The sequence below is a fragment of the Rhinocladiella mackenziei genome (assembly GCF_000835555.1).
Source record: "Rhinocladiella mackenziei CBS 650.93 unplaced genomic scaffold supercont1.12, whole genome shotgun sequence".
Classification (NCBI taxonomy): Eukaryota; Fungi; Ascomycota; class Eurotiomycetes; order Chaetothyriales; family Herpotrichiellaceae; genus Rhinocladiella; species Rhinocladiella mackenziei.
The window spans coordinates 143736-168508 of record NW_013550593.1 but is presented as its reverse complement, the minus strand read 5'-3'; the positions used below and the strand labels follow the sequence as shown (position 1 = coordinate 168508).

The 24773-nt window shown below is 50.1% G+C and overlaps 8 protein-coding genes across 8 annotated transcripts; 6 read left to right on the top strand and 2 right to left on the bottom strand.

Annotated features, from left to right (window-relative positions):
• Nucleotides 1-1220: 1220 nt before the first annotated feature.
• Z518_11230 (uncharacterized protein) lies at nucleotides 1221-2725 on the top strand (the record flags this gene model as incomplete). The annotated part of the gene is made up of 2 exons (XM_013411174.1): nucleotides 1221-2244; nucleotides 2307-2725. 2 exons carry the CDS (start codon nucleotides 1221-1223, stop codon nucleotides 2723-2725), a joined length of 1443 nt encoding a protein of 480 aa, XP_013266628.1.
• Nucleotides 2726-3830: 1105 nt separating this feature from the next.
• Nucleotides 3831-4791, top strand: Z518_11229 (uncharacterized protein; the record flags this gene model as incomplete). Its single annotated transcript, XM_013411173.1, has 2 exons — nucleotides 3831-3917; nucleotides 3982-4791. The coding sequence occupies 2 exons, from the start codon at nucleotides 3831-3833 to the stop codon at nucleotides 4789-4791; spliced, it is 897 nt and encodes a 298-aa protein (XP_013266627.1).
• A 595-nt stretch (nucleotides 4792-5386) lies between these two features.
• Z518_11228 (uncharacterized protein) lies at nucleotides 5387-7151 on the top strand (the record flags this gene model as incomplete). The annotated part of the gene is made up of 2 exons (XM_013411172.1): nucleotides 5387-6441; nucleotides 6509-7151. 2 exons carry the CDS (start codon nucleotides 5387-5389, stop codon nucleotides 7149-7151), a joined length of 1698 nt encoding a protein of 565 aa, XP_013266626.1.
• Nucleotides 7152-7491: 340 nt separating this feature from the next.
• Nucleotides 7492-9083, top strand: Z518_11227 (uncharacterized protein; the record flags this gene model as incomplete). The annotated part of the gene is made up of 3 exons (XM_013411171.1): nucleotides 7492-7582; nucleotides 7641-8170; nucleotides 8235-9083. The coding sequence occupies 3 exons, from the start codon at nucleotides 7492-7494 to the stop codon at nucleotides 9081-9083; spliced, it is 1470 nt and encodes a 489-aa protein (XP_013266625.1).
• Nucleotides 9084-9197: 114 nt separating this feature from the next.
• Z518_11226 (uncharacterized protein) lies at nucleotides 9198-11154 on the bottom strand (the record flags this gene model as incomplete). The annotated part of the gene is made up of 8 exons (XM_013411170.1): nucleotides 9198-9504; nucleotides 9557-9737; nucleotides 9795-9936; nucleotides 9995-10074; nucleotides 10127-10501; nucleotides 10557-10912; nucleotides 10980-11005; nucleotides 11065-11154. The coding sequence occupies 8 exons, from the start codon at nucleotides 11152-11154 to the stop codon at nucleotides 9198-9200; spliced, it is 1557 nt and encodes a 518-aa protein (XP_013266624.1).
• Nucleotides 11155-12015: 861 nt separating this feature from the next.
• Nucleotides 12016-13421, top strand: Z518_11225 (uncharacterized protein; the record flags this gene model as incomplete). The annotated part of the gene is made up of 3 exons (XM_013411169.1): nucleotides 12016-12386; nucleotides 12423-13122; nucleotides 13176-13421. 3 exons carry the CDS (start codon nucleotides 12016-12018, stop codon nucleotides 13419-13421), a joined length of 1317 nt encoding a protein of 438 aa, XP_013266623.1.
• A 1848-nt stretch (nucleotides 13422-15269) lies between these two features.
• Z518_11224 (uncharacterized protein) lies at nucleotides 15270-18193 on the top strand (the record flags this gene model as incomplete). The annotated part of the gene is made up of 2 exons (XM_013411168.1): nucleotides 15270-15294; nucleotides 15345-18193. 2 exons carry the CDS (start codon nucleotides 15270-15272, stop codon nucleotides 18191-18193), a joined length of 2874 nt encoding a protein of 957 aa, XP_013266622.1.
• A 675-nt stretch (nucleotides 18194-18868) lies between these two features.
• On the bottom strand, nucleotides 18869-24409 carry Z518_11223 (uncharacterized protein; the record flags this gene model as incomplete). Its single annotated transcript, XM_013411167.1, has 2 exons — nucleotides 18869-24278; nucleotides 24399-24409. 2 exons carry the CDS (start codon nucleotides 24407-24409, stop codon nucleotides 18869-18871), a joined length of 5421 nt encoding a protein of 1806 aa, XP_013266621.1.
• Nucleotides 24410-24773: the final 364 nt, after the last annotated feature.

Sequence of the window (24773 nt, the reverse complement as noted above, 5' to 3'; positions counted from 1 at the left end):
ATTTCGACCGAGGTCCAACCGGTGCCCATTTTAGGCTGTGCTTCACCTGAAACTCCCTCCGAACCACCGTTTTCGAACAGCTTGCGAGCCAGCTTCCAGCCTGAAGGCACAGCTGCACATGTCACTCCGACCTGAATCGATTGGTGATCAAGGCCTCTGATCCTGCCAGCAATCCGCGGTCGAGGATGATAGCATGTGCTCGAGATCATACCTTTGAGCGGTCAATTGAGGATGTCTTAGTGGACACACGACCCCCAAATGGCTCGGCGGGTATCTCGATTGACAGGTAAGCCCCCGGCCCTTCGACTCTGCTGAAAAAATACCGGCAGAACGCTCGATGGTGTGAAAATGGGGCCAGGTTAGGCCGAGACCAGAACAGGGAATTCGGGGAAAGGGAAGGGAAATTGGCGGATGGAATACTGTCGGTCAAGAAGAGAAGAAGTCACCAGCGGCGCTACCAGGAACGTACCTGCGTAGTAGGTGGGAAAATGGATCCTGCAGTGCAGACGAGACCCCACGATCATAAAACAAATACCAGATATTAGGAAACGGGTAAATGAAATGTAGTGTCTGTCTGTCCATCTGGTATGTCCAAAAAACCCCATTGTCATTTGAACCTGCAGATGGGTAGTGAGATCTCTTGCTCACCGCCCAGGGGTTCCGCGCAAGCTCAATGGTTGGGGCCCTGACTTTAGTACTGCGGCCTCGTTAGCAATGAGCTTCCCAGGGTCCCCGGTCAATTCTCAAAATGGTCAGAGTTCAATAACTTTGTTGAGAAGCTTGCGATTCATTCACTGGCACCACTCCCAGGTGGCCTGCCATTTTCTTTTTTTTTTTTTTTTTTTGTGTGCCCACTTACCAGACCGTACTTTCTTGTTACTGACTGCTCGCTCACCTAGACGGCCGCTACGTTCCCTCCTTATACCTAAAGGCCTCATTTCTTCTAGTCGACTCAGTAGCTCTCTGCTCAGCCCTCAACTTTATTTATATCTGTCAGGAGATCCCCTCCCACAGTCATTCTCTCGGTCGTCTTGTCTGGTTACATTGCTCACGGCCAAGAGAGCAGCTGGTAGATTCGATCTATCGGACACCGAACGTCTGCAGCAAGCTCTCTCGACAATCCCTCTTGTTTCTGGTCTTTGCTTCGTTTGTTTTGACCTGACCTTCACACAGCTCAGTCGCAACATTTTTGCTCTTCCATCCACCGCAACCATCCATTCATGGCTTCCACTTCCACTGCGCTGCCTTCTGAGGTTGCCCTTCGTCGAATGGCCACGGCTGATTCCACTCCTACCTCCTCCGCCAACATCTCGCCTGTCGATAGTCCGAGATCGTCTCCTTCCTCTACCTCGCTCTCCTCTCTCGGCTCCGAAGTGGGTGCGGTCCAGAAAGAGGTCTCGACAAAGACCCAGCTGCTTGATACCTATGGGAATGCCTTTGAGATCCCAGACTATACCATCAGTGACATCCACAAAGCAATCCCCAAGCACTGCTTCGAACGATCGGCTGCTACCGGGCTGTACTATGTTGCTCGAGACATTGTATCTCTAGCCACAACCTTCTACCTCTTCAACCGCTTTCTGACGCCGGAGAATGTTCCCTATACCCTGCTCAGAGCTGGTCTCTGGTTTGTGTATGCCTTTGTGCAAGGCCTGTTCGGCACCGGCTTGTGGGTGTTGTCACATGAGTGCGGACATCAGTCTTTCTCGACCAGCAAGGTCCTGAACGACACCGTGGGCTGGGTGTGCCATTCTGCTCTCTTGGTCCCTTATTTTTCCTGGAAAATCTCCCACGGTAAGCATCACAAGGCGACTGGTCACATGGACCGCGACATGGTATTTGTCCCGGCCACAAAGGAAGAATATGCCAGCAGGAGAGGCCACTTGCTCCATCAGCTGGACGAGCTCACCGAGGAGACCCCAATTGCAACTGCCTACCACTTGATCACTCAGCAGCTGGGAGGATGGCCGATGTACCTCATCACCAATGTCACCGGCCACGACAAACACGAGGGTCAGCGGGAGGGCCGTGGAGTTGGCAAGCACAACGGATTCGGTGGCGGAGTGAACCATTTCGATCCGGCCAGCCCTCTGTATGAAGCCAAGGATGCCAAATTGATTTTGTTGAGTGATCTCGGCCTCATCATCACAGGAAGCATTCTTTACTGGGTCGGAAAGAAGTATGGCTGGACGAATCTGTTTGTCTGGTATTTTGCCCCGTATCTGTGGGTGAATCACTGGCTGGGTAAGTTTGCTGCGAAAGTCTGATGAGATACTCTCGGATTGGACTGACAGGTGGCAAATCAGTGGCCATTACATTTTTGCAACACACCGACCCTTCACTGCCACATTACACCCCCACCACGTGGACTTATACTCGAGGAGCGGCCGCAACGATCGATCGTGAATTCGGATTCATTGGCCGTCAGCTGTTCCATGGCATTATCGAAACCCACGTCCTTCACCACTATGTCAGCACGATTCCCTTTTACCACGCCGACGAAGCGAGCGAAGCCATCAAGAAGGTCATGGGCCGTCACTATCGCAGCGATACCAAAGATGGCCCAATCGGATTCCTGAAGAGCCTGTGGAAGTCGATGAGGATGTGCCAATGGGTTGAACCGATGGCGGGCACTACGGGGGAAGATGCGGGAGTTCTGTTCTTCCGCAACCGAAATGGACTGGGCATGCCACCAACCAAATCCCCGAGACCGGCTGCGTCTTAATATTCTTGGATGAACATCAACAACGAACACAGTACAATGGAATGTGTTGTTTAGCTGAGACCGGGCACTGGAGTGATGTTCTGTTCACCTCAAAAATTTTTGACATGGTTAGAAGAACACATAGACAAGATACCCAACCCTCGTTGCGGATAGAGATGGACCTTTTATGTTCTGACCCGCGGAAAGATTGAACTAATGCAGGACCCCAAAGGCGTTGTCGTCATTTTGAGCCGCGGACCAGACGCCCGTTCGGATGTGTGTTCCGGCCACATGTGATGGAGAACCGGACCGCTTGTAGACGAAATAGAAATGTAATACGAGTCAAACTGGGACTGGGTAGCCAAAGAATGCTTCCTCTGTTCTGAATTGAGACGAAATCGAAACAACTATAATTAACTAGAGGACGATAGGGAGAAATCCTGATGCCGACTGTGATATCAAGGGTAATTTCGTCCGTGTGGGTGGGCACCATGGGGCCTAGGTGGCGTTGGTAAAGTTCGGCTAAATAACCCCCCGGAGCAAGGTGGCGGCGGTTTTAATTACATAAGCGGACAATGTTTGGGCGGTGATTGGCTGGCGGCGTCCCTCCTGACAATACGGCCTTAACACCCTCGAGATCCATCTCTATTTCAGCACCCATGTTTCCGCCGATGAAAAGAAAGAGCACTGCTGGATTCCTCAATCCAAGACGGCCTGTTCCCAGGCCATATCTAAGTCCATTGCTCCGTGAAATGATGTCGTCTCAAACATTCAATCATTGGTGAGCTGTTGACTGCCGAAGTTTCTGGCAAATCCTCTCACTATGCCGTTGGTCTAGACTCTCGAGTCATTTCTCCCATTGTTCAATGCTGATTACGGCCGCATTGCCTCAGACTGAAGCTCCATTCTATCGCACGTTGGCGGCATTCCTGAACCCCAAGCCCTACCCATGCGCGGCTTGCCTTATTCGCTGAGTAAGGCACATATAACTTGATCAGACTTCTGTCCCTCGACATCATTTTAATCAACACATTCTCATTGCGTTGGAGCAATCAGCCAGACCGATCTTCTTCTACGATTTGGAAAGAATATACCATCCCATCACGCTTTTAATCTCATCATTGCAATGGCATTCAAAAGCATGCTTCCTCCATCCAGCGAGCGACCCATGTCGCAATCTCGATGGCCAGACCCAACCAAGCGGCAACTCTACGTCAGTCCCCCCTCTCAACAAACGGCCTCAAAGGGGTCCAAGGAACAATACTGACGTGGAATAGCTTCTTCGAATGAACTTTTCAATATCCACGTGGCTCCTCCTCGGCGCTCTACTGCAATCCATTGTCGTTTTCATCATCCCTCGCTTCTACGCAATGCTGCCATCGATCCTCATCCTAAGCGCCCGTCTGCTAGACACCATGGCCATCACTTGGGGATGGAAGAAGAACCACTATCTTGACGAAGCTTTCTTGCACCGGGTGTCCCCTCAAATCCCGGATGAGGATGGCAACTTCCATCAAGAGGCCTCCGATGAGAAGGTGGTGGTGTTCTTTTTGGGTGCCAAAGGGAACCATCCCCTAGGCTTCTTCGCCCCCAACCTCAAAGAGATAAGTGGTTATCTCGGCAATATGATCAAGCAGTGCGAGAAAGATGCTCCTGACAGTGGCTTCTACGGTGGTTCCTCGTGGACCAGCCAGGACAAAAAAGGCGCCACGGAATTTCTCTTCATCAGCTATTGGCGGTCGATCGACGACATCCACAGATTCGCGTACGGACCCCTCCACCGAGAAGCCTGGGACTGGTGGAACAAGAACAGCAAGCAAAGTGATCATCTCGGCATCCACCATGAAATGTTCGAGGTCGATCGCAAACACTGGGAGGGTATCTATCTCAATTTCCAACCCACGCTGATGGGCGCGACCACTTACCTCAGAAAGGGTGATAAGATGGTCGGTGGGACCGTTGATGACCAATGGATTTCTCCTCTTGTGGATGCCCGTGGAGGGAAGTTGAGGAGCAGTGCGGGCAGATTAGGCCGTGAGCCTGGTCAGTTGTATGAGAAGTATGAGTCGGCTCCTAATGAGTATTAGCGGGTGAAGGAGAGTAAAATGGAATACTGCGGACGGGTCTGGACGAGGGCTTTTCTTCCATTCAGGGGTGTATTTGCATTTGGCTTGGCTACCGATGGAAATGTACCAATACTCAAATCACGGTGGCACTTGACGAATCCTTGTACTTTTGGTCAAGTGGACTCCCGCCCAACCTTCCCCTTTGAGGTTCATATCAAACCTCGGCATCTAGCCAGCCCCCTTCTTTTCCCAATCCCCACTATCTCCTCATTTCCTTGCTCCGTCGCTGACTCGATCTCCTCGTTTATCCCTTACGCGGACTCCCTTTCGGCACTTCGCCTATTTGCTACCCTCCCGTTTAGTCTCTCGCTGCCAAGTTCTTGCGTCCTTGGATCCTGAGGCCCCGGCTTCTGGTTGACCTCGGTCACTCCATGAGTTAGGTTCGCCGCCGCTTGTTACTTATCCATTGCCACACACATGTGTTGCCATGTTTTCCGGGATATTAAAATCACTCCGCGACCTAGTCCGTGGGCAAGGTAAGTTTGATTTGTGATCCCACGACTTGAGGAGACCACGGTAAATATTCTTTCCTTCCCACCCTCTCCTCCAATCCACCATGCCATATATATCTCGCTGGACTGTTCCCATCCCGGAATGTTCATTATCGACGTTCCTCTTCAAGTCGCCCTCCTACCCCCTCGGCACCAAGCGTGCTTTCTCAGAAGCGGCTCGGCCAGACACTCACTACCTAACGCGCGAGCAATTTCGATTATGGGCACAGCGATTCGCCCTTGGCCTTCGACGGTCCCGGCATTTCAAAAAAGGAGACCGCATCTTGTTGTTTAGTGGCAATGACCTCTTTGTCCCCGTCGTCTTCATGGGCATCCTCTGCGCCGGTGGAATCTTCAGCGGCGCGAATCCGACCTTCGTCGCAAGGGAATTGGCCCACCAACTAAAAGACAGTGGAGCTACGTATCTTCTATGCGCGGATGGCTCAATCGATACAGGTGTCGAAGCCGCCCGATTGGCCGGACTTGATCCTCTCGAGAGAGTCTTCGTGTACAACGCCAAAATATATGACGGAGAAACTCAGGGTTTGAAGGGTTGTAAATACTGGAGTGAATTGATTGCCCCGGCGGCAGATGCAAAGGATTTTCAATGGGACGACCTCTCGGGTCCAGGAGAATGCCACACCACCTTGGCCCTAAACTACAGCAGCGGCACGACGGGTGTTCCGAAGGGGGTTGAAATCACGCACCGCAATTACATCTCTAATACTATCCAAGTGGCCAAAATGTCAGAGCTCCACCCAGAATACGAGGCCCGAAATGCTCACGCGTCGTGGCTTTGCTTTTTACCACTGTATCACGCCTACGGTCAAACCTTCTATGTGGCCGGTGCATTCAACAGACAAATCCCCGTTTATGTCATGCCCAAGTTTGACTTCGTCCAACTCCTCGAATACATCCAAAAATTTCGGATAACAGATCTCACATTGGTACCACCGATTGCAGTAATGCTCGCCAAACATCCGGCGGTGGAGAAATACGATCTCAGCTCGGTGGTAAATATTGGCTCCGGTGCGGCGCCCTTGGGTAGAGATGTCTCGGCCCGGGTGGAACGGCGATTAGGACATAGTTTGAATTTCAAACAGGGATGGGGGATGACTGAGTAAGAAATTCTTTCGTTTCTTTTTATATCCACTTTTGGCCTTGTCCAAAACTGATCCTGATTCTAGATGTACCTGTTCCCTCCTCGGCTGGGATGTCAACCGCATTTCCACATCCCATTCTGTCGGCGAACCCAACCCTAACTGCGAAGCTAAGATTATGACTGAAGACGGTGCTTCTGAAATCACTACCCGTGGGTCAAGTTCTGTCGGTGAACTTTGGTGCCGTGGTCCAAACGTCATGAAAGGCTATTGGCGCAACCCCAAGGCCACTGCCGAAACCCTCACGCCAGATGGTTGGTTGAAGACCGGCGATATTGCCTACGTCGACTCCGACGGCATGTTTTTCATCGTGGATCGGAAGAAAGAACTCATCAAGGTCAAGGGAAACCAAGTAGCACCCGCCGAACTGGAGGCCCTGTTGCTTGAGCACTTTGGAATTTCAGACGCCGCTGTTATTGGCATGCCTACCCAAGACGGAGACGAGAAGCCTCGTGCGTTCGTGATTCGGCAGGCCAACCCGGAAGGTGAGAAACTCACAGAAGAAGAAGTTAAGAAGTTCATCGAGGGCAAGGTCGTGCGCTACAAGCGGTTAGCTGGCGGTGTGGAGTTTGTGGACTCAATCCCAAAGAATCCGTCCGGCAAAATCCTCAGGAGACAGTTGAGGGACGCCACAAGGGAGAGGCTGAGGAGACAAGGCGCAAGGCTGTAATTTATTCAGTAGAGTAAATATCTAGACGTGCATTCAAGCATGACATTATCGCACTATTTTCACTATTGCCCTTCTGACTCCCCGAAATGTCCTTCAATATCACCTATCTAGAGTTCATTGGTGGATCGTCCCCCTATCCCGAGAGTTCTCACAACCGGGCGGCGTCGCGCTTCTCCGGAAGTTCTTTTTCTTATCAGCGGAACATCATACTTGTCGTACAGTTTCTCTTCCCCGAGAGCTGAGAAGAAAAGAACATGTGCCGCTATCCCGAAGCGCACTTTATCAAGTCGACAAGTTTTATTAAGTACAAAAGCCGATCCATCGACAAACGTCTGGAGATATGTTTGCCAACTTCAGAGTCACGGAGAATGGGTTGAGTTCGACGAAAGCCACTATTCGACATCACCGCTCCAGCACAGGCTGCTATGCATGTATAGCTGCTTCCATTTTGTTGGAAAAGCTTTTCATTCATTCTCTAACCGAGTCCAGGTCGCCAGAGCAAGAAGAAGTGTGACGAAGCAAAACCCATTTGTGGGAGATGCCGGAGACATCCTTCTATTGAATGTCTCTGGGACGCGAGATTCTCTCGACGATCGCTCGATAAAAAGAACGTTGCAATCACAGCTCCGATCCCTCCATCACCACAAGTCAGTTTACGCGACTACCTACATGGGTCCAATGCATTACAATCACAAAGATCCGATGCGCAATCTCGGCAGCTTGAACTCCTTTTGTCCACCTTCAACCATGTTCACTCGATGTCGTACGTCGACCCACGCATCTCGCCTTTATCTTTGGGAATCACACATGCCATCCAAAATCCAGCGCTGATGCACGCTTATGCCGCTTGCGGAGCAGCGATATTATCTGGGAGCGACCCATCTTATGTGCGAGTGAGTCTGAGCCACTACGTAAATGCCACTCGCCTAGTATCTGGTGCTATTGAGAAAATGGACGATCGAGCCGCTGCAAACGACGAGTGGGTTCTGGCTTCAATCAATGCTTTACATATATTCGAGGTAAGTGATTTATGCCTGCTAAAAATTTTTGAGAATGTGGAAAGACTGATCAAGATGCCCACAGACCCTCCGAAAAGACCAAAATTGTCCCAATACCGTACATCTCGCAGGAGCACGCCACTTGTATCACAGAGTCACTCACCAACGTATACCCGAAACACTCTTTCTCCGCTTGGCTGTTCAAGAATTCATCTTCCAGCTCGCAATCTCCAGCACATTCGACCCATCCTGTTTTCAAGGAGAACAACCATATCTGGAAGTCCATAATCTTCTTCGCTTAATGGGTGGGACAGACTGTGGCGACAATATACCGATGATTTGGAAAGAATCGTCTCCATTGGGCGTAGCACATGTTATGTTCGACTATATTTTCCGACTTTCCTATCTGCGTCTGAACACACCTTTGAGCGGATGGCAATTGATCGAGGCAGAAACAATACTGGCACGGCTGCAGTCATGGCAGTCAATGCCATCAATCTCTGACGGAAATCGTTCCAGAAGACTTTGTCCCCCTTCCGAGATGATTCTTATGGCCGATCTATACCGTGTTGCTTGCTTGATCTTTGTGCACAAGATCCTGGATACCACTCTGAAGTCGGAGGAAGCTCTTATCCGTAGATACACGCGGCAAGGGGTCGACATGCTCAATGGTATCCCTAACCTGAAGCTGAAGGACACCACGACGTTGATTTGGCCTATTTTCGTTCTGGGTATAGCCGCGACTACACCTCAGGAAAGAGAATCGTGCCGACGACCTTTACGCTATCTTCATTCTATCTGTGGCATCGGATGTGTTCGGGCTGTCTTAAACCTGTTAGACAAGGTATGGGGCCCTCCGTTCGCCGCAGATGGTGAAAGTTTAGGTCTGGATGTACTTTTCAGGGATGACCTTTTGCGCGAGGTCCTCTTCTGAGACCTTGACCAATCTTTATAAAATATGCAAGTGGGATATTTCGGACAATTATCGCATGGAGAATCGTGGTCGACTACGGAACACGTCAAGTCGTGGAGGTTGCTGTTCACAGAATCAGGCCACGGATGAATCCTGCTTGGTGGTCGATGTCTTTGCATCCGAGACTCCCACTGTTATAACCTCCACTCCGTCCAGAGCAAGACCAGGCTCCATGCCGTCCAAGACATCTTGGACGTGTAAAGTGGTGGACCTGCTTGCACCCTCAAAAATCTCATCCATTTCTTCCAAAGTCTTTCCTTTGGTTTCGACCCAAAACAACACCACAAAAATCACCTGAAGGACGTCCCAGGCCCCGTTGATCATGTACGTCTTCCAAGTAATTGCCTCCAGGGCGTAAGGGAAAGCCATTGTCACCATCAATCTAATACAGTCAGCGACGGCAAATTTCCCGGCAGGCCGGAGAGAATACGCACCCAAATCCATTCGTAAGGAAGGTATAGATCCCCATACCCACAGATCTACAACAAAAGTTCAGAATTTCAGGCGGATAAAGCATGGCAAGCGGTGTCCAGGCAAAACTGTAGGCTCCTTGGAACAAAAAGATTGCGGCTACAGTGCCATAGATACCCGAGTGATTGTCGCTGCTTCCATATGCTACAAAAGACGAGGCGGTCAGCGGCATGCCGGGATTCTCTGCACTTTCGAACTTACCTTTGGTCAGACCTCCGACCATGAAGATGAACACGGTCATCGCCACTGTCGAGTAGATGGCCACCGGCTTGCGTCCAACACCATCCAAAAGGGAGGTCCCGATCAATGCCACCACCAAACACCAAGCGTTCAAGATGATGTTCTCCTCAATGTCAGAAACCTACTTTTCGGAATATTTTTGGGAAAGGCCCAAAACTCACAATCTCCAGTTGTGTAGTGCTGTCGGTAATTCCAGCATTGCTTAACATTGTTCCAAGGTAGAAAGAGATGATGTTGTTGCCTATCATCCACTGTCAGGGGCGACAGCCACAGGACGTGGGGGATTAACGAACCGGAGACCATTGTAATGACGGCAACCGATGCACAGAGCATCAATCTTCTCAGACTCGACTTGGACTTAACGAGTTCCCGATAGCTGGTCCGCCTTCCACTCTCAGCCTCTTGTGCCAGGGTATCGATGATCTCCTTATATATCACCAAAACCATAGGGTCCTCTCGGTTGCCGTGAGCGTGGGTTACTGCAATGGCGTCCAGGGCCTCGGCATGGCGACCACGATAGACCAGCCATCGAGGGGTCTCCGGAATGAATGGCAACGCGATGACAGACAGAATTGTAAAAAAGCTCTGTAGTGCAGAGGGCAGCCGCCATGCCCATGTGGATTCCATCTTGGCCGTTCCGTATGTGATCCCAGCAGCCAGAAGGCCTCCTAGAATACACATGAGATTTTCGGATGGAGTGGACACTAGGACTGTTTCCCTTACCGACATAGAAGAAGTCCATGAAGATGCCTAAGCCAATAGCTCTCCACTTCAGCGGAAGAGTCTCTGCCAGATAGATGGGGCCACACAGGTACGTTGCGCCATTGCCCAACCCGACCACAAAGCGCGCGACCACGAACATGGCAATATTCTGCGCTGCAGCCTGTAGTATCACACCGACGAGTGTGATGGCTGCGCTGATCCACATAGCCCATTTCCTGCCCAACCAGTCTGTTAGTTTTCCATAGAACAGACCGGCAACTGCGCAGCCGGCCCATGAAATGGCCGATTGAAGCGCAAGAGTGGATGTGTTCAGACGGAAGTAGTCAGTGTACGAGGGTAGGATGTTGAGCCCGTTCCTAGCTTTGGAGTCAGCACTTCGAGACGGAATTCATCGTGGATGGAAGCATGGAAAATGACACTCACATCACTGACGCATCGTATCCGAGCGTCTAGAATAATATCTGCCGTTAGCATACCTTCTTTGGCTTTCGACTTGGGATTTACATACTGTTGAGAGAATGCTAGAGCACCACAGCAAGAGAATCAAGGTGACCTTAGAGTCCCGAGGCATCCTCCCTGTGGTAATTTGCGTCAGCATGGTGGAAGGATAACGGTAAAATTGAGAATGGTTCGAAGATGCCTGAGATGGAAGGGTTTTGCTAGATGCTTAGTGTCCGACTCAAAAGAGGACATTCTTCCATGTGAAGTCTTACGTCGGCTTATGTATCTTTCTTCCTGCTGGAAGGAATGATATACAGCACCCCTGAAAGATTATATTCTTGGGAATGGAATCTCCACCGCTATACTCCGAGAGCGACTCACTGATAAGGACAGGACGAACATCACGCATCATCGTTTGAACCTGGGGCCGGCTGAAGACTGGGACTGTTCTAGCCAACCTTCGATATCACCTGCTGGCAAAAGCCGGCCGCGGGATTGGCGCGCGACTGGCCGAGTATCTAAGTTTGAACTCCATTTCGAACACGGTAAACAGTTTCCTCGTGTGAGATGAGATGTAGCACGAAGGACCTGTCTCCACTTTTTTATCTTTGGCCATGGCGGTTAACCATCTTGGGAGTTATCGTTCTCCAAGAAACGGGAATTGTCCGTTTGTCTAGAAAGGTAAAATTGCTTATCAAGAACCCGAGAGGGTTGGCCGAATCACCGAAACGAAGCTAAGAGCCTGATTCACAAAAGTCTAGGCCCTGTGGCGGTTAACCCCTTTTGGCACGATTCCCTAGATATACGACAAACCTTGACTAAGTATTCGTTGTTGAGGTGTCCAGCTTCACCCCACAGGATGAAACGCGTCTCGCAATATACCGCCGGATATAAAGGCTGTTGAGTTGTCGGAAGGAGACTCAGCTCGGGACTCTTGCATGGCAGAGACTTTCCACTCTCTCTGCGGCCATCTCTTTATTCATGCCCACGTTGTGTAGGACCACTTCACCGACGCATCATGCATAATCCCGTCGAAGATTGGCCTGCCTGGCCAGAGATGACACACGAAAATGGAGAATTGCACCCAGACAACGTCAAGATCAAAAAGGAAATCGCAGCCGAATACGGGCAAGATGCCCTGCGTCGAAGCTGGATCGCTGTCTGTAACAAGCTCAATGCTGTGACCCAGGAGATCACAGAGAAACGGACGAGCATGATTCGAGAAGTTACTTACGACGAGTTCTTCAAATTGAGTGACCAAGAGAAAGAACAATTGAAAGAAGTGGGATGTTTTGTCGTTCGTGGCACCATCCCTGAAGAGACTGCAAATGCCTGGTTTCAAGATCTACAGAATTATGTCGAGGAAAACAAGGATGCTATTACGGGCAAGTGACATTTTCCCTTTGTCCTATTCATCATTCTAAGAGCAACAGGCTGGCCAGCCGAAACCCCGTACATCCTGCAACTTTACTGGACTCGAGCGCAGTTAGAAGCTCGGACTCATCCCCGATCCATGGCTCTGCATCGTGCGCTGAACCTATACTGGCATGACGACGAGGACCCGGATAAAGAGTTCGCGGACCCCTTGGCCTACGCGGATGCATTGAGAATCCGCCCCCCTGGCATCCCATTCACCGGGTTGGGTCCTCACATTGACGCGGGTAGCCTATGTCGCTGGGGTGATCTTGAATACCGCAAGGTGTACGATAAGATCTGGGCAGGCAAACCCGAGGAATATGATCCGTATGACCTCACACACCGAAAACGTGCAGATCCCGCTTTCTATCCGGGCGATGCGCAGTCTCACGTCCTCCGTGCCTTTCAGGGATGGACGGCACTTACTCCTGCAGGCGCTCAAGAGGGCAGCCTGCTCCTTTATCCTGATGTGAAGTCGCTCATTGCGTATGTGCTGCTCCGTCCGTTCTTCCAACCGCCTCAGAGCAGGGACGACATTCTCGACGCGGAGAAGTGGTCCCTCGACTTGGATGATCCCTGGTTCCCGGGGGTTTGGAGACATACGCCACAGGAGATGAGCCCAGAGCCTTTTCCTCACTTGAAATTGAAGGATTGCTTGGTGAATATTCCTCCCATGTATCCCGGTGATACCGTTTGGTGGCATTGTGACGTAAGTCGCCATCCACATGAAATTAAATCCAGCAGAGACTAAATACCGTATAGATGTGTCATGCGGTCGAGGCCGAGCACAAAGGCAAGGGAATTTCGAGCGTCGTTTATGTCGCTGCCACACCAACCACCGACATCAATGTCCAATACATGAAGGGACAGCTTAAGGACTTTTTGGACGGTGTCTCTCCAGAAGATTTCCGGGGAGGGTGTTATGAAAAGACATTGAAAGGATTTCCGGGAGAAAGTGCAATTTTGAATGGCCAGGAGGGTAGAAGAGCGGTGGGCTTTGCGCTTTAGGTTTTGTCGTGAGATGTGTATTGCCGGGAAACTCAGAAAAAAAAGCCTGCGAGAGATAGTCTGTCTGGAGGTCCACATTGAGCCAACGGCCATCTATTTCACGCGCGGACTGCAGGTGATGTAGAGGATTAGTGGACATGTTATGAGCCTTGCTGAAGGTCCGTCTGCATAAACGTTTCAAAAAGGAGATAAGGACGATCACATATGTGTTGTGGGAAATCCGGTCATTGCTGCGAAATAAGTATGCAGTCCACGCAACCGGGGAGAGAAATGAATCATTCTGTGGTTCTTCCCGTCGTCTCATCTCTTCAACAGAATCTGGAAATCAGCAAAGGCTCAAGCAGCTGATTCTGAAGTCTTCGCCAAAATGGAGATGTGGACCTATTTTGCATTGTTCCGTCAATAATTCTCCGTCAATTACAAGATGTTACAAGTGCAACCGAACGGTTCTCGTGTCAGCAAACGACGGGCAAAGGCGATGGTACACCGGTAGTAATTGTGGTTGATCCGTTATTACGACGGGAATAGCCCAAGTCCGAAGGATTTCCGTGAGAGGCTAAGCGTGAAATCTCGAATTACTTACAGTAACATATCATTTCGGTCGGGCGGCTGGACAAGATCGGGAATTGTTGAAAAGCCTGCCAGGAAGAACTAGACCGATCATCAGTAGTGGCGACAGAACAGAGAACAGCCGGGGGGAATCATTTTCTAGAAGATGCCTTCAACTGTTGACTTGATCGTGACGGATGACAACCTACAATTCCAGCTCCAACTTTCGGAAAGAGATCTATTGTCACAGGGGGCCCCACGCAGCATTGGGGCTGGCATTGCAATTGATTTGCTCGCAAAGTGGTGTACCCAAATGGCCATTACCTATGCCGGTAAGTACGAAGCTGCGAAGTTGGTGCTTTGCTCTCCGCCGTTCGAGAGACCGATGCTTGGATCAAGACTGCGGCCATCCACGCAGAATTATGTTTGGGAAGGATGTCGTGTCTGGCATACTTGAGCAGCTCGACACGCGGAAAATCGACGTCATCTTTCTAACATCGCTATTGCCGATATGAAACACCTGACCACACATCCGGAAGAGCTCTTTTGATGATTTTGTGACTGGGAACGTCGGGAGTCCACTGTAGTTCGCACTGGTTACGCTATCAGACATTGCGGAGGGTGGGTCGCGTCATCAATATCTCTTCAGCGGCATCAGAACGAGCAAATGCCGATCCCATGATCGTCTATGGTGTATCGAAGGCTGGCCTAGATAGTATGACTCGAAGCCGTGCTCTGACATATGGGGCAAACATGAAGATAGCAGTGAATGGAGTTCGTGTAGGGCCGACGACGATGGATGCCCTCAGGATGGCCATGGAAAAGTTGCCAATGGAGTACGTGGACAAGATGTTGAAGAGACCGTCGGCTGGGAAAAGACCCGGCGAAGTGGATGATGTCGTGGGGTTCGTCGGTTTTCCTGTCGCCTGACGAGGCCAGGGGGATCAACGGGAATCTCATCGCGGCCAACTATTGAAGCTGCAAGGTTGGACAGACGACGTGGACAGGGAGCAGTCGAGCAAACGCATCAAGCAAACACAGAGAATGGGCTCAATGCTGAGGAGTTTTACGAGGAATTGTGGATACGTGGTGCCAGCAGTTGGTGTTGATTTGCGCCCGGCGTGGTGGCCAGCCTTCAGCCTCAGCCTCACTCAGCCTCACTTTCATCTACTTGTACTATTATATTATTCCTTGTTATCTACCAGCGTGCAACATGTTTCTTTTCCTTGTCTGCAACCTCTCGTCTTCTCACACGTATCCAGAAGTCTTGGGATCGCTGCGATGAGTTGATACCTAACAATGGTCACGCCCGTTGGCGGAGTGGGTACGTAAATTTCACCATGCAAACTCAAAATCGACTAACTCGAACCCCAGGCGACATCCTCGTCATTTCAAAGCTCGTCTATAAGACGGGTCTGGAGCTGAAAAGTTGTCCCGAGTCGGCCTCTGTATATCAAGACCTCATTCTCGAGCTCGACGCTCTCGACCGTGCATTGAAAAATATTTACACTGTTCGGCCGGGGACATATGAGTTGAGGACGTTGGACGCCGTTCGTGCCTTGGCATCAGTTTGCCAAAGATCGTTGGAAGAATTCTTGGGGAAGATTGAAAAGTTCAAGAAAGGTCTCGGGACGTCGCACGCTACCAAGCATCCCTTTAGGAGACTTAGCCGTGGCTTGCAATGGTCCTTTGCTTGGAAAGACGAAGTCGAGAATCTGCGTAAGAGGTTGATCCCCAAAGTCTCTACCATCTTACTCCTTCTCGCGACACAGACAACTGAAACACTTGCCAAAGCTGAGCTAGACCGAGCCGACCTTGCCCAGGCCGCTACTGAGACTCAAATCGCCATTTTGCAACGCTTGGAGAATACCAATCTAACTGGATATTCGAAAATTGACCAAGTTGTCGGCCAAGAAAGAGCAATTTCAGACAGTTTGCTAGCTCAAAATGGGTTGCTTCGTGAAATTCAACATCAAGCGACCACCAATCCCCAAATGATATCATTGTCTGGCGACATATCAGCTGTGCAACGGCAAGTCGCTGTCATCAAAGCCGATACCACTTCTATCATTGACTTCATGGCCAAGATGATGGTATTCTTTATGGAACGTGTTTCGAGAATACAGCAGATTGCTGAGCTTATCTCGGGCTCTGTACAGCTGACTACAAACATGACAAGAGACGTGCTGCAGACCATGGCATCCCTTCTTCAGGAGTTTTGGGAAGTTCGAGGGCAGCTCGCTCGAATTGAGCATTCCTTGCCCATGAGAATAGACTGTCCAATGGTCCAGTTTCGAGATGCTTTCAAGAATGTCACCCTATTTCCCTACCATGTCTTTAGACAGTGGGAAGGTGCCAGAAGATTGGTTGCCGCCATCTTTGTGAATCGGCGAGGACTGCGTCGTGTGGAAATGGGTCACTGGTTCGTTACACATGTACGCCGAGGAACAAGACTCGAGCCACAATTTTGGGACAATGCTATTGAACCGGGTGACGAGTTATTCATGACTATGGTCTTTGATAACATCGAAGCACCAGAGGGCTTCTGTCCCATTCCATCTTGTAAGGCGGTTACGAGGAATGAAGAGATAATATATGGGGGTCGCCACTGCCCGAAATGTTATCGCCTCGTCCAGATTTCACAGGAGCCAGCCATACCTGTCCATGCAATACGACAATCGCGGCCATGGATCGACAAAGATAGCCGTAGCTCTATTTCCTCCACAGATACCTCTCTTGCAAAGCCATTCATTGCATGCAACTATGGATCCACGCAGACGCTGCAAGAAAACCCTAAGGCACCGCCATCGGCAGCTGCTGGGCCAGCCGATCTTGAATGCGATGACATCGAAGAATACTTTTCCGTTCAAGTGGTGGTTAAAACGCAACCAAACTTGGAGAAACATGAGTTGATTGACAGTCTGCACCAAGCCACGGAAACAAGAGTGGAAGAAGAGACCCCATCTGTGGATGCTGACAGAAGCTTTCGTGTAATCGTGCAGAGTTCCACACACTTGAAGCTAACGCTCAGCGTTGTTGGGTCTGATACGGTGAGACATGTCAAGTCAAAAATCGCCCGCCGCGAGAGAGCTCCTGCAGAAAATCAACAGTTAACCTTCACCGGCAAACCATTGAGAGATGAGAAGACCTTGTCCGAATACGGCATTCAGCAAGATGACACAATTCATTTGATCATTATATCCAAGAGAAAACGAAAAGATGATCACTCCTGCCGAGGTATCAAAACATGCGAAACAATCGACAGGTCATATAAGAAAAGTTCCTCATCATTCTCTAGCGAAAGACCATCGACTCCGCTGGCTTGTGGTGACGATGGCGTTGCACTTCTCCGTAAGCATAAGCCCAACGATCTTGACACGACCTCCCATATGCCGAGTGCCAACGGTGGTTCTGAATCTAACCTTGATACCGATCAACCTCCACAAACGCCGAGGGGCAAACCAAGTTGCGATTTGCCTCCTGAAATCGCGAATTGGAAGTCAAAATTCCCTATTACATCGCCGCTGACGACGGATGAGGACATCAGACAAGGTGATGTTGCATCTGGCGGCTCTATCAAGGATTGGAATCTTCCTTTCCCAATGGTTACTTTGTCCCGGTCTGTGTCCGATGTCGAATCATTAAGGAAATGGGTCTACGACTCGACTCTCTGCCACCACGGCCGAGACGCGCCATCAACAGGCCTTGTGCGGGATTTTTATTTTCTCGTACTTCGACTCAATGAGTCTATGGAGAAATTGAGGAGCACTTTACAGGGCGCTCAGTCTGCCGCAGATCGGAATATGATAGAAGGCTTCTTGACTTCTGGCGATCGTCTTAAATACAAACTTATCAGGTACATGAGGGATTGCAATGACGTGAAGCTCAGAAATACTCAGGCGCGACACCAGGAAGCGCCGATGACCGCACTTGCTGATCTGGACTGCTTTATCACAATGTTCAAAGAAAACACCGTGTTAAAGGCGACGAAGAAGCTGACCCAATCATTCCGATTATGGATTTACAGATTTGAGGTCAATTGTGGATTTATTGCCAATTGCAACGGAGGCGCCTCTCCGGTTTTCACGACAGAGTCAATTTTAAGTCTTGGGATTCCAGAAGTTGTTCCGGAAGCGCCGTTCCCAATGCCAGACGCTGTCCTAGGGTCGGGCATTATGGAATCAGGTTTGCTTCCTCTTGGTGACTCGACCTGTGCATGTTGAGCGAGACGATGCGTTACGAATGTTTCAAAAGGCAACTTGCAGCTTCCGCGCTGTCACCATGGCCGCCCACAAGCCTGAGACATCCACGTTGGGCCCTCTGGAACTCTGGTAGGTTTGACCCTTGATAATTCTTTCTATCAACCGCTTCACGGCTCGGCAACTTCACGCAAGATACTGCAATCTTGGGAAGCGCGTAATCTTTCGAGGGTCTTATCATCCGACAATCAATGAGTCCATCCCAAATCCTACCCGGAGTTATATCCCTTCGGTTGTTCCGGGGGTTGCCTCCACTCGGTGGACTAGCTCGACGTTCCAATTGTTCAATCCTAGGGGCCGCGAGGACCCAAGCCCTTTGTTATTGATATCCTGGCACATGCTCAGCTCTACAGAATCCGAAAGCTCCTCATAGCCCAGGACTGATGTACATGAGGAGATAAATGCCATGTTTTCCACTTCCCTTTGGGAGATCTTCGTATCGAGACAAAAAGCGTCGGCAATGGGTCTGGACTAATAAGGATGTCGACTTCACTTTCCATAGTAACAAAGCCTTCCAGACGTGTGTACAAAAGGCGGTGTGGCATATAGCCAGCTCTTCTAAATTATCGTTAGAATCGTGAATGGTAAGGTTCACAGCAACTAGTGTCCTCTAAGGTACAGTGGCCCGTCCCAGTTTTTCTACTTTTCGTCTTCATCATCATCTCTACCCAGGGATGCCAACGCCATTTGCAACTCCTGAACAATCTTGGCATCTAACTTGTCCCCATCCTTTGAAGTTTGCCAGGTCAATTCTCTCTCGTCCGTCGGTACAGTCATCTTTCTCCTCACGTCCTCTTTCAAGGCGAGAACATCCCTCACATCTTCCGCAATCGCTTTCCTATGCTCATCATAACCCTTCAACGGCAGTATTGAAGTTGAATCCACCGCTGCAGAAGCCCCGGCATCACGGTAGGATGACAAGATATAGGAGATCAGTGCTAATGTTCCAGCTTCACCCGCCACTGTCAGAGTCAGGACATCCGTACCCTCCTCGGCTTTAGTCTGCAGGTTTAGCATAAAGCTCGTGCTTGCACGAACGAGCTGATTTGGGAATTGATTCAGAAAAGAGGAGATTTCCGCAGCGATCGGGCCACCAACAGCGTGTAGGAGATTCAAACACAAGGGCAGCAGACCTGTAGCCCAGATCCTGTAGAGAAAGCCGCAATTCGGTCTCGGGTCAACATGTGATGCTCCGCCAGGGACACGCTGGAGATACTCCGTAGTTTTAGAGGCAAGGATGCGATTCAGTACACCTTCGATGGCGAGTTCCTCTGCCACGAGCGGAAGTGAAGACACGGAACTCAGGAGCTGAACGCAAAAGTCAGCGTAACGAGGTTGATTGTCAGATTCAGGCCCAGTAAGCAAGTGTGCCCAAGAGTAAAGCAGAACACACGCTGAGATGATACCGGAAGAAGAGATTCGCTCAGCCAATTCGACCGAGAACTGATCAATGTTTGGCAGTCTGAGGATTGTCTGCATCATTGTCACCAAGAGAGAGATGTCCCGTGGGCCAATAAAATTGTTTTCATCGTCGGTGTTGTTTTTCAATTTGCTTTGTTTTTGGTCCTGAAGGGCAGAAACAGCGGATTTGAACCCCTCGGCGACTATACGTGTTGTTATCTCGAGGAAAGTCGTGTTTGCAGGGTCAAGCGTGACCACCGCGGTGCTTGTTCCTGGTATCGTTGTCGGTTTGCGTTTCTTGTTGACATGAAATTGTGTGGCCATGAGTAGAACGTAGAGCATCGAGCGCCAATAAGTGAGGTCACCGTTGACGATGGCTTGTTCATATGATCCGTTCCTGAACCTGACCGCATCCCATGCGGACTCCAACAAGATGATGAAATCGGAACCTTTCGCACCGGCTACAATGAGCTCGCGAAGTAACGCTATTGACAGATCTGCACGGGTCTGGAAAAGCGAGTCGAAAATCGCCTCCGCCGGATAGCTACGAGAATTGGCTTGCAGGCAGTTTTGAACAATGTGTGCCATAGCCTTCTGAATCTCCCGGTCTTGGACAAAGAACTTGCAGTGTTCAAAACACAAACGCTGAAGGCTCAATAGAAGTATCAGTTCCGAGTCCACCACCGACAGATTTACGTTTGCCCTGCGGAACTCTGCCGAAAAGGACTGATTGCTGGGCGTTCCTGAACCTCCATTCCAGAATGAGTCCTTGCAGAACAACTTGTCTGCGTAGTCCAGATCGTAGAAAAAGTTGAAACCGTATTGTCGTTCGGTCAGGCCAGTGCGCTGAACGGCCGAGACAGAAAGCCCATTGTATTTGGCAGCGAAATTTCTGCGCAAGTTGCTGTGCAAAGAAGTATTATAGCTTGAAACCTCTACCGCATTGGAGGTAAGCCAGTGGACAAGAGGGATAAAGATTTTAACAGCACCAATATCTCTGGTGATTTTAGCGTGGTGGAGGTGAACGGCGGATAGATCCGTCACAAGAGAGGCAATCAAATTCTGGTAGGCAAGGTCAATGTCATGTGGACGACTTGGCTCGATGAGGGTCACAAAGGAAACGAGCTTCGTGAGGAAGTCCCGTGAAGTGTTGAGGTCGTTTGTCAGCCATGACCAATTTTGCTGTGCCTCCAAGGCAAACTCGAGCATGGAGGCGGCGACCTGGGGTAAGAGATTGGAGATGTTACTCAATTCACCCAGAGCAGATTTTAAAAAATCTTTTCCGCGAAGACATTTGGTCGGTGACTCGGGAGATTTCGCCTTCTTGGCGGCATCTGGTGCTGACCCGGTTAACATCACCACGGCCAGCCATTGTTGCGAAGTTTTTACCAACAAAGCCATGAACTTCCAGAGCTCAACGCGTACTTCGCTCGAATGAGAGTCTTGGTCTATGTGTTTGGCCAGGTGAAGGAGATCGAGGCAAGAAGCAGAACCCAAGTGGCCCAGCAATGAAGAAGGCTGATGTTGATCAACATATGTTACGATGGATCGAATCAGCCCCAAACAATGAGCGCGAATCGAAGGTCTGGTTTGCAGGATTCGCACCAGTAAAGGCATCGCATTGAAGATGTGCACCTCCGCCGATGATAACGGAAGACCTCGCCGTTGACCATACCGAACAAGCAAAGTTGCCAAAGACAGAGTGGATCTTACGTGGCGGTCAGCTTCGTCTTCCGCGCTCAAGCCGAACATGTCCCGCTGACCGGATGAGAACAGAATGCGAAGGATGGGATTCACTGCGACATCATCAAGAGTTGGGGCTCGGAATGATGAAACGAGAAACTTGGCAGGCTCAGAGAAAACTGTGGTTGGTGGGGTGAAGGAGTCCAGAGCATCTCCAATGTCGAAGGCATAGCGAAGGACATCGGAGAAAGATTCTGTTATGAGGTTGGTGATGCGACTCTGCTGTGCAGGAGATTGAAATGACCACTCCGGAATGGCTTGGTAGGCATTAAACAGAATTTCAGTTGTGGTCAGTAATAGCGGTCCTTGGATTCGCAGAACAGTTGGTGCCGTGGCTTTTCTTCTGGCCGAGGTCACGTTGGTCCCTGACAACGCATCGTCCGGACCGGTGGTAGCCAACTGTATTAGAGCATCATATAGTTGAGCGAATCTCTCTAGGAAGTCGAAATTTCCTCGAGGTATTTCCACAGCAGACACGATTCCCAGAACTAATGTGGCGGAGGATTGGCGGCTGAAGAGACTTGTTCGACTGATGTTGGACCAAACCAAGGATGGGCGGATTTTGGTGAGAACAACGACAAAGTCTAAGCAAGAGATCAGAATTCGGCAATCAAAAGACGAAACAGATCGCCGACGAAAAGCTTGGAGCTCCTGCTCAAGAATTTCGAAGATGTACGAGACAATATCCGCATCCGGACTCAGTTGGCTGTTGGCTTCGTCCAAGATGCTGGCGCAATGCTGACGTATTTGGTCCTCGCTTCGGCCTCCTGCAGTGCTCCCAATAATTGTCGACAGTAAAGTTGCGAAAATGCCGATAATCTCCGATATCACGGCTTCTGGATCTTCAAACTGCGAGAGGGAAGTGCGAAGGAGTCCCATATAATGTAGTTCCAACAACCGGCCCATGTATGCGAGACACGAGTATTCAAGTTGCCACCTGATCACTTTGGTTGAGGAATCTGGGTCCGATATGACTTCACCTGTGGCATCGGCGGGAATGATGGAGAAGGCCGGTGACTGCTCGGTCACGTGTGGTAGAAGCTTGTCTTGCGTGAGATCGAGCATGTTGACTGGTTTATTGAGGGCTACAAAGCTGGCACTCTCGTCTTCGCGAATGGTCCTGTACTCGACGCCCCTGACTGCCGCTTGAGTAAATGTGGTGAGATTCCGGAGGCGAAACTCGACATATTGTATCCCTTGGTTGTCGAAAATGTTGGCCTTGGCGAGTGCCCTACAGAATTGAAGAAATGGGAGACACTCGTAGGGAAATCGTGCAGCCGACACATCATAAAATCCTTCCAGAAGATATTTATCCTTAACAAACTCAATCACTGGGTCGTACGGTCTTTCTTGTGGGGAGCCACCGGGCACTGTCGACAGCAAGGCTAACTGTGCAGACACCAAATCTGGAGTGTAGCCTAGAAAGGACTGAGATACGGCGATGAGTTCTTGGAGTGTTTGCAGCTGGCAAGCCGCGAGGATGGTCGGGAGACCAGAAGTTGATGCGCCGAGAAAAGCGATATAATCAAATACCCCGCATCGACCGATCACCATGTCGAGGAGAACGCTGGATGGATCTTCGTTGAGGCTGCTTGTTGTAATCTTCTCCAACAGATCCTCAAAGACACTTTGTTGAAATGATGTGCTACTGCTCGCAGAGCTTCGGCGACCAGTAGCGGCGTCAAATGTTGCGACTCCGTCGATCGTCTTTTGAACATGATGACTCTCCCTATTCTCTTTGATGGCCATCGCCAGCAATCGGATTTGATGGATAATGATGGCCCATGATAGAATAGTCGGTCCAGCGTGGGGGTTGGCGAGAATAGCTTGATTGAAAAGGAGTTCATGAATATCATGAATCGAATCGACGTCGAAGAAGTACCCTTCTTGGTGGTTCGGTCGTACCGATTGGCCAGAGGAAGCGACTTCGTTCAAAGTGGCAACCGTAGAAGCCAGATCCAACAAAGCGGATGTGACCAAAGATCCCATCGATTGCATTTTCTGGATAGCAACCAGTTGCGCATCAATTTCGGAGTGGAATGGACTGAAAAACCCAACAGATGACATCAACTGCAGCCAAAGCAGGAGACTCTCTGAAGATGTTGTGGCCCTTGACTTCCTCACACTCAGCATTAGGAGTTCCAAAATTACCCCAATGCTTTCCAAGCAACATGTGTCCGTCGCGTCTTTCAGGAAGGGGGTGTGCGTTTCATCGGTCTCCCAGTTTTGACCAGACTCCAGATTCCTCAATTGTCGTCGAATGCCGTGGACGGCGATCTCAATATCACCGCGCAAGGATTGTTCATCCGTTGATATTAGGCTCGACGCTAATTTTCGCAGAGTTGACGGCAAGGTATGTACAGATGCGGGCAAAAGGCTGAGATCCAAAAGCTCCTTTTTGATTCGTAGCACGACGACTTGCTGCTGCAGATGTCGACAAATTAATCTGAAACGGCGCGAATTCTGGGTATCAAAACTGGTGTCATCTCGCGCAAGAGAGTCTTCCCGGGCTTGTAACTGTTTGTCGACATAATCTGATCCGAGAGCATCCTTCAGACTGGCAACTTCTGCCTCGGAGTATCCTTCTCTCAGCCTCGACTCTGGACGGTATTGCCATTCCAGAATTGTCAATCGCAAAGATTCCAGCTCATCAAGATCGGCATGTTTGCTCAGCCACAAAGCGTCCGTTTTGAGCTCGTCGAGATTGTAGAGAGTATCGCAAGATGAAGGGATGGTGGAGGTAGTAGATTCAAATGTGGTCTTTGATGAAAAGGACTGCGGCGGGAATGAGGGCAAAAGCTGAGACAATATTTTCTTGGGCCGTTCTCCGGAGAGCACCTCCACGGCAAATTCTGATTTCACATCCTCATGAGACAGTAAAGCGTTGAGGAGGTCGTCCCAGGAACTGTGAACAAATTAGCATGTCATTCTACGTCCTGCGGGCGGCGAAAAGGGGACGTGCGGAAGGAGAAGCTCGCCGCTAAGGCATTTACTCAAGTCAGGAAGATATAAAGGGCTCAGCGACGCCGGCGCCATATTTGAGAGAAGCGCCAGCCCTTGTCAGCGCATTATTGTCTGTTGATGGTTGTGACGAAATTATTCACATGGAAGGGATTCAAATCGCGTCGCGGGCTGGTTGGAATGCTCCGCGGTTGGCCAAGAAACACCTGTTCTCCACAATTCTGGTGACAATTCCTTCAGGCTGTGTCGTGGGTGATGCTGCTATGGAGGATCGACGCTGGTCCCCATACCTGGTGTGGGAATTAAATCGATGGCCTTCTGGTAAGATTATATGAGCCATCAACTCGGGTCACAATCGGATAAACAACAAAACTTCGAATTCAAGTCACAAACGTTCTCTCCTTGTCAGATCTTTCGGCGTCATGATCAAGACCAAACT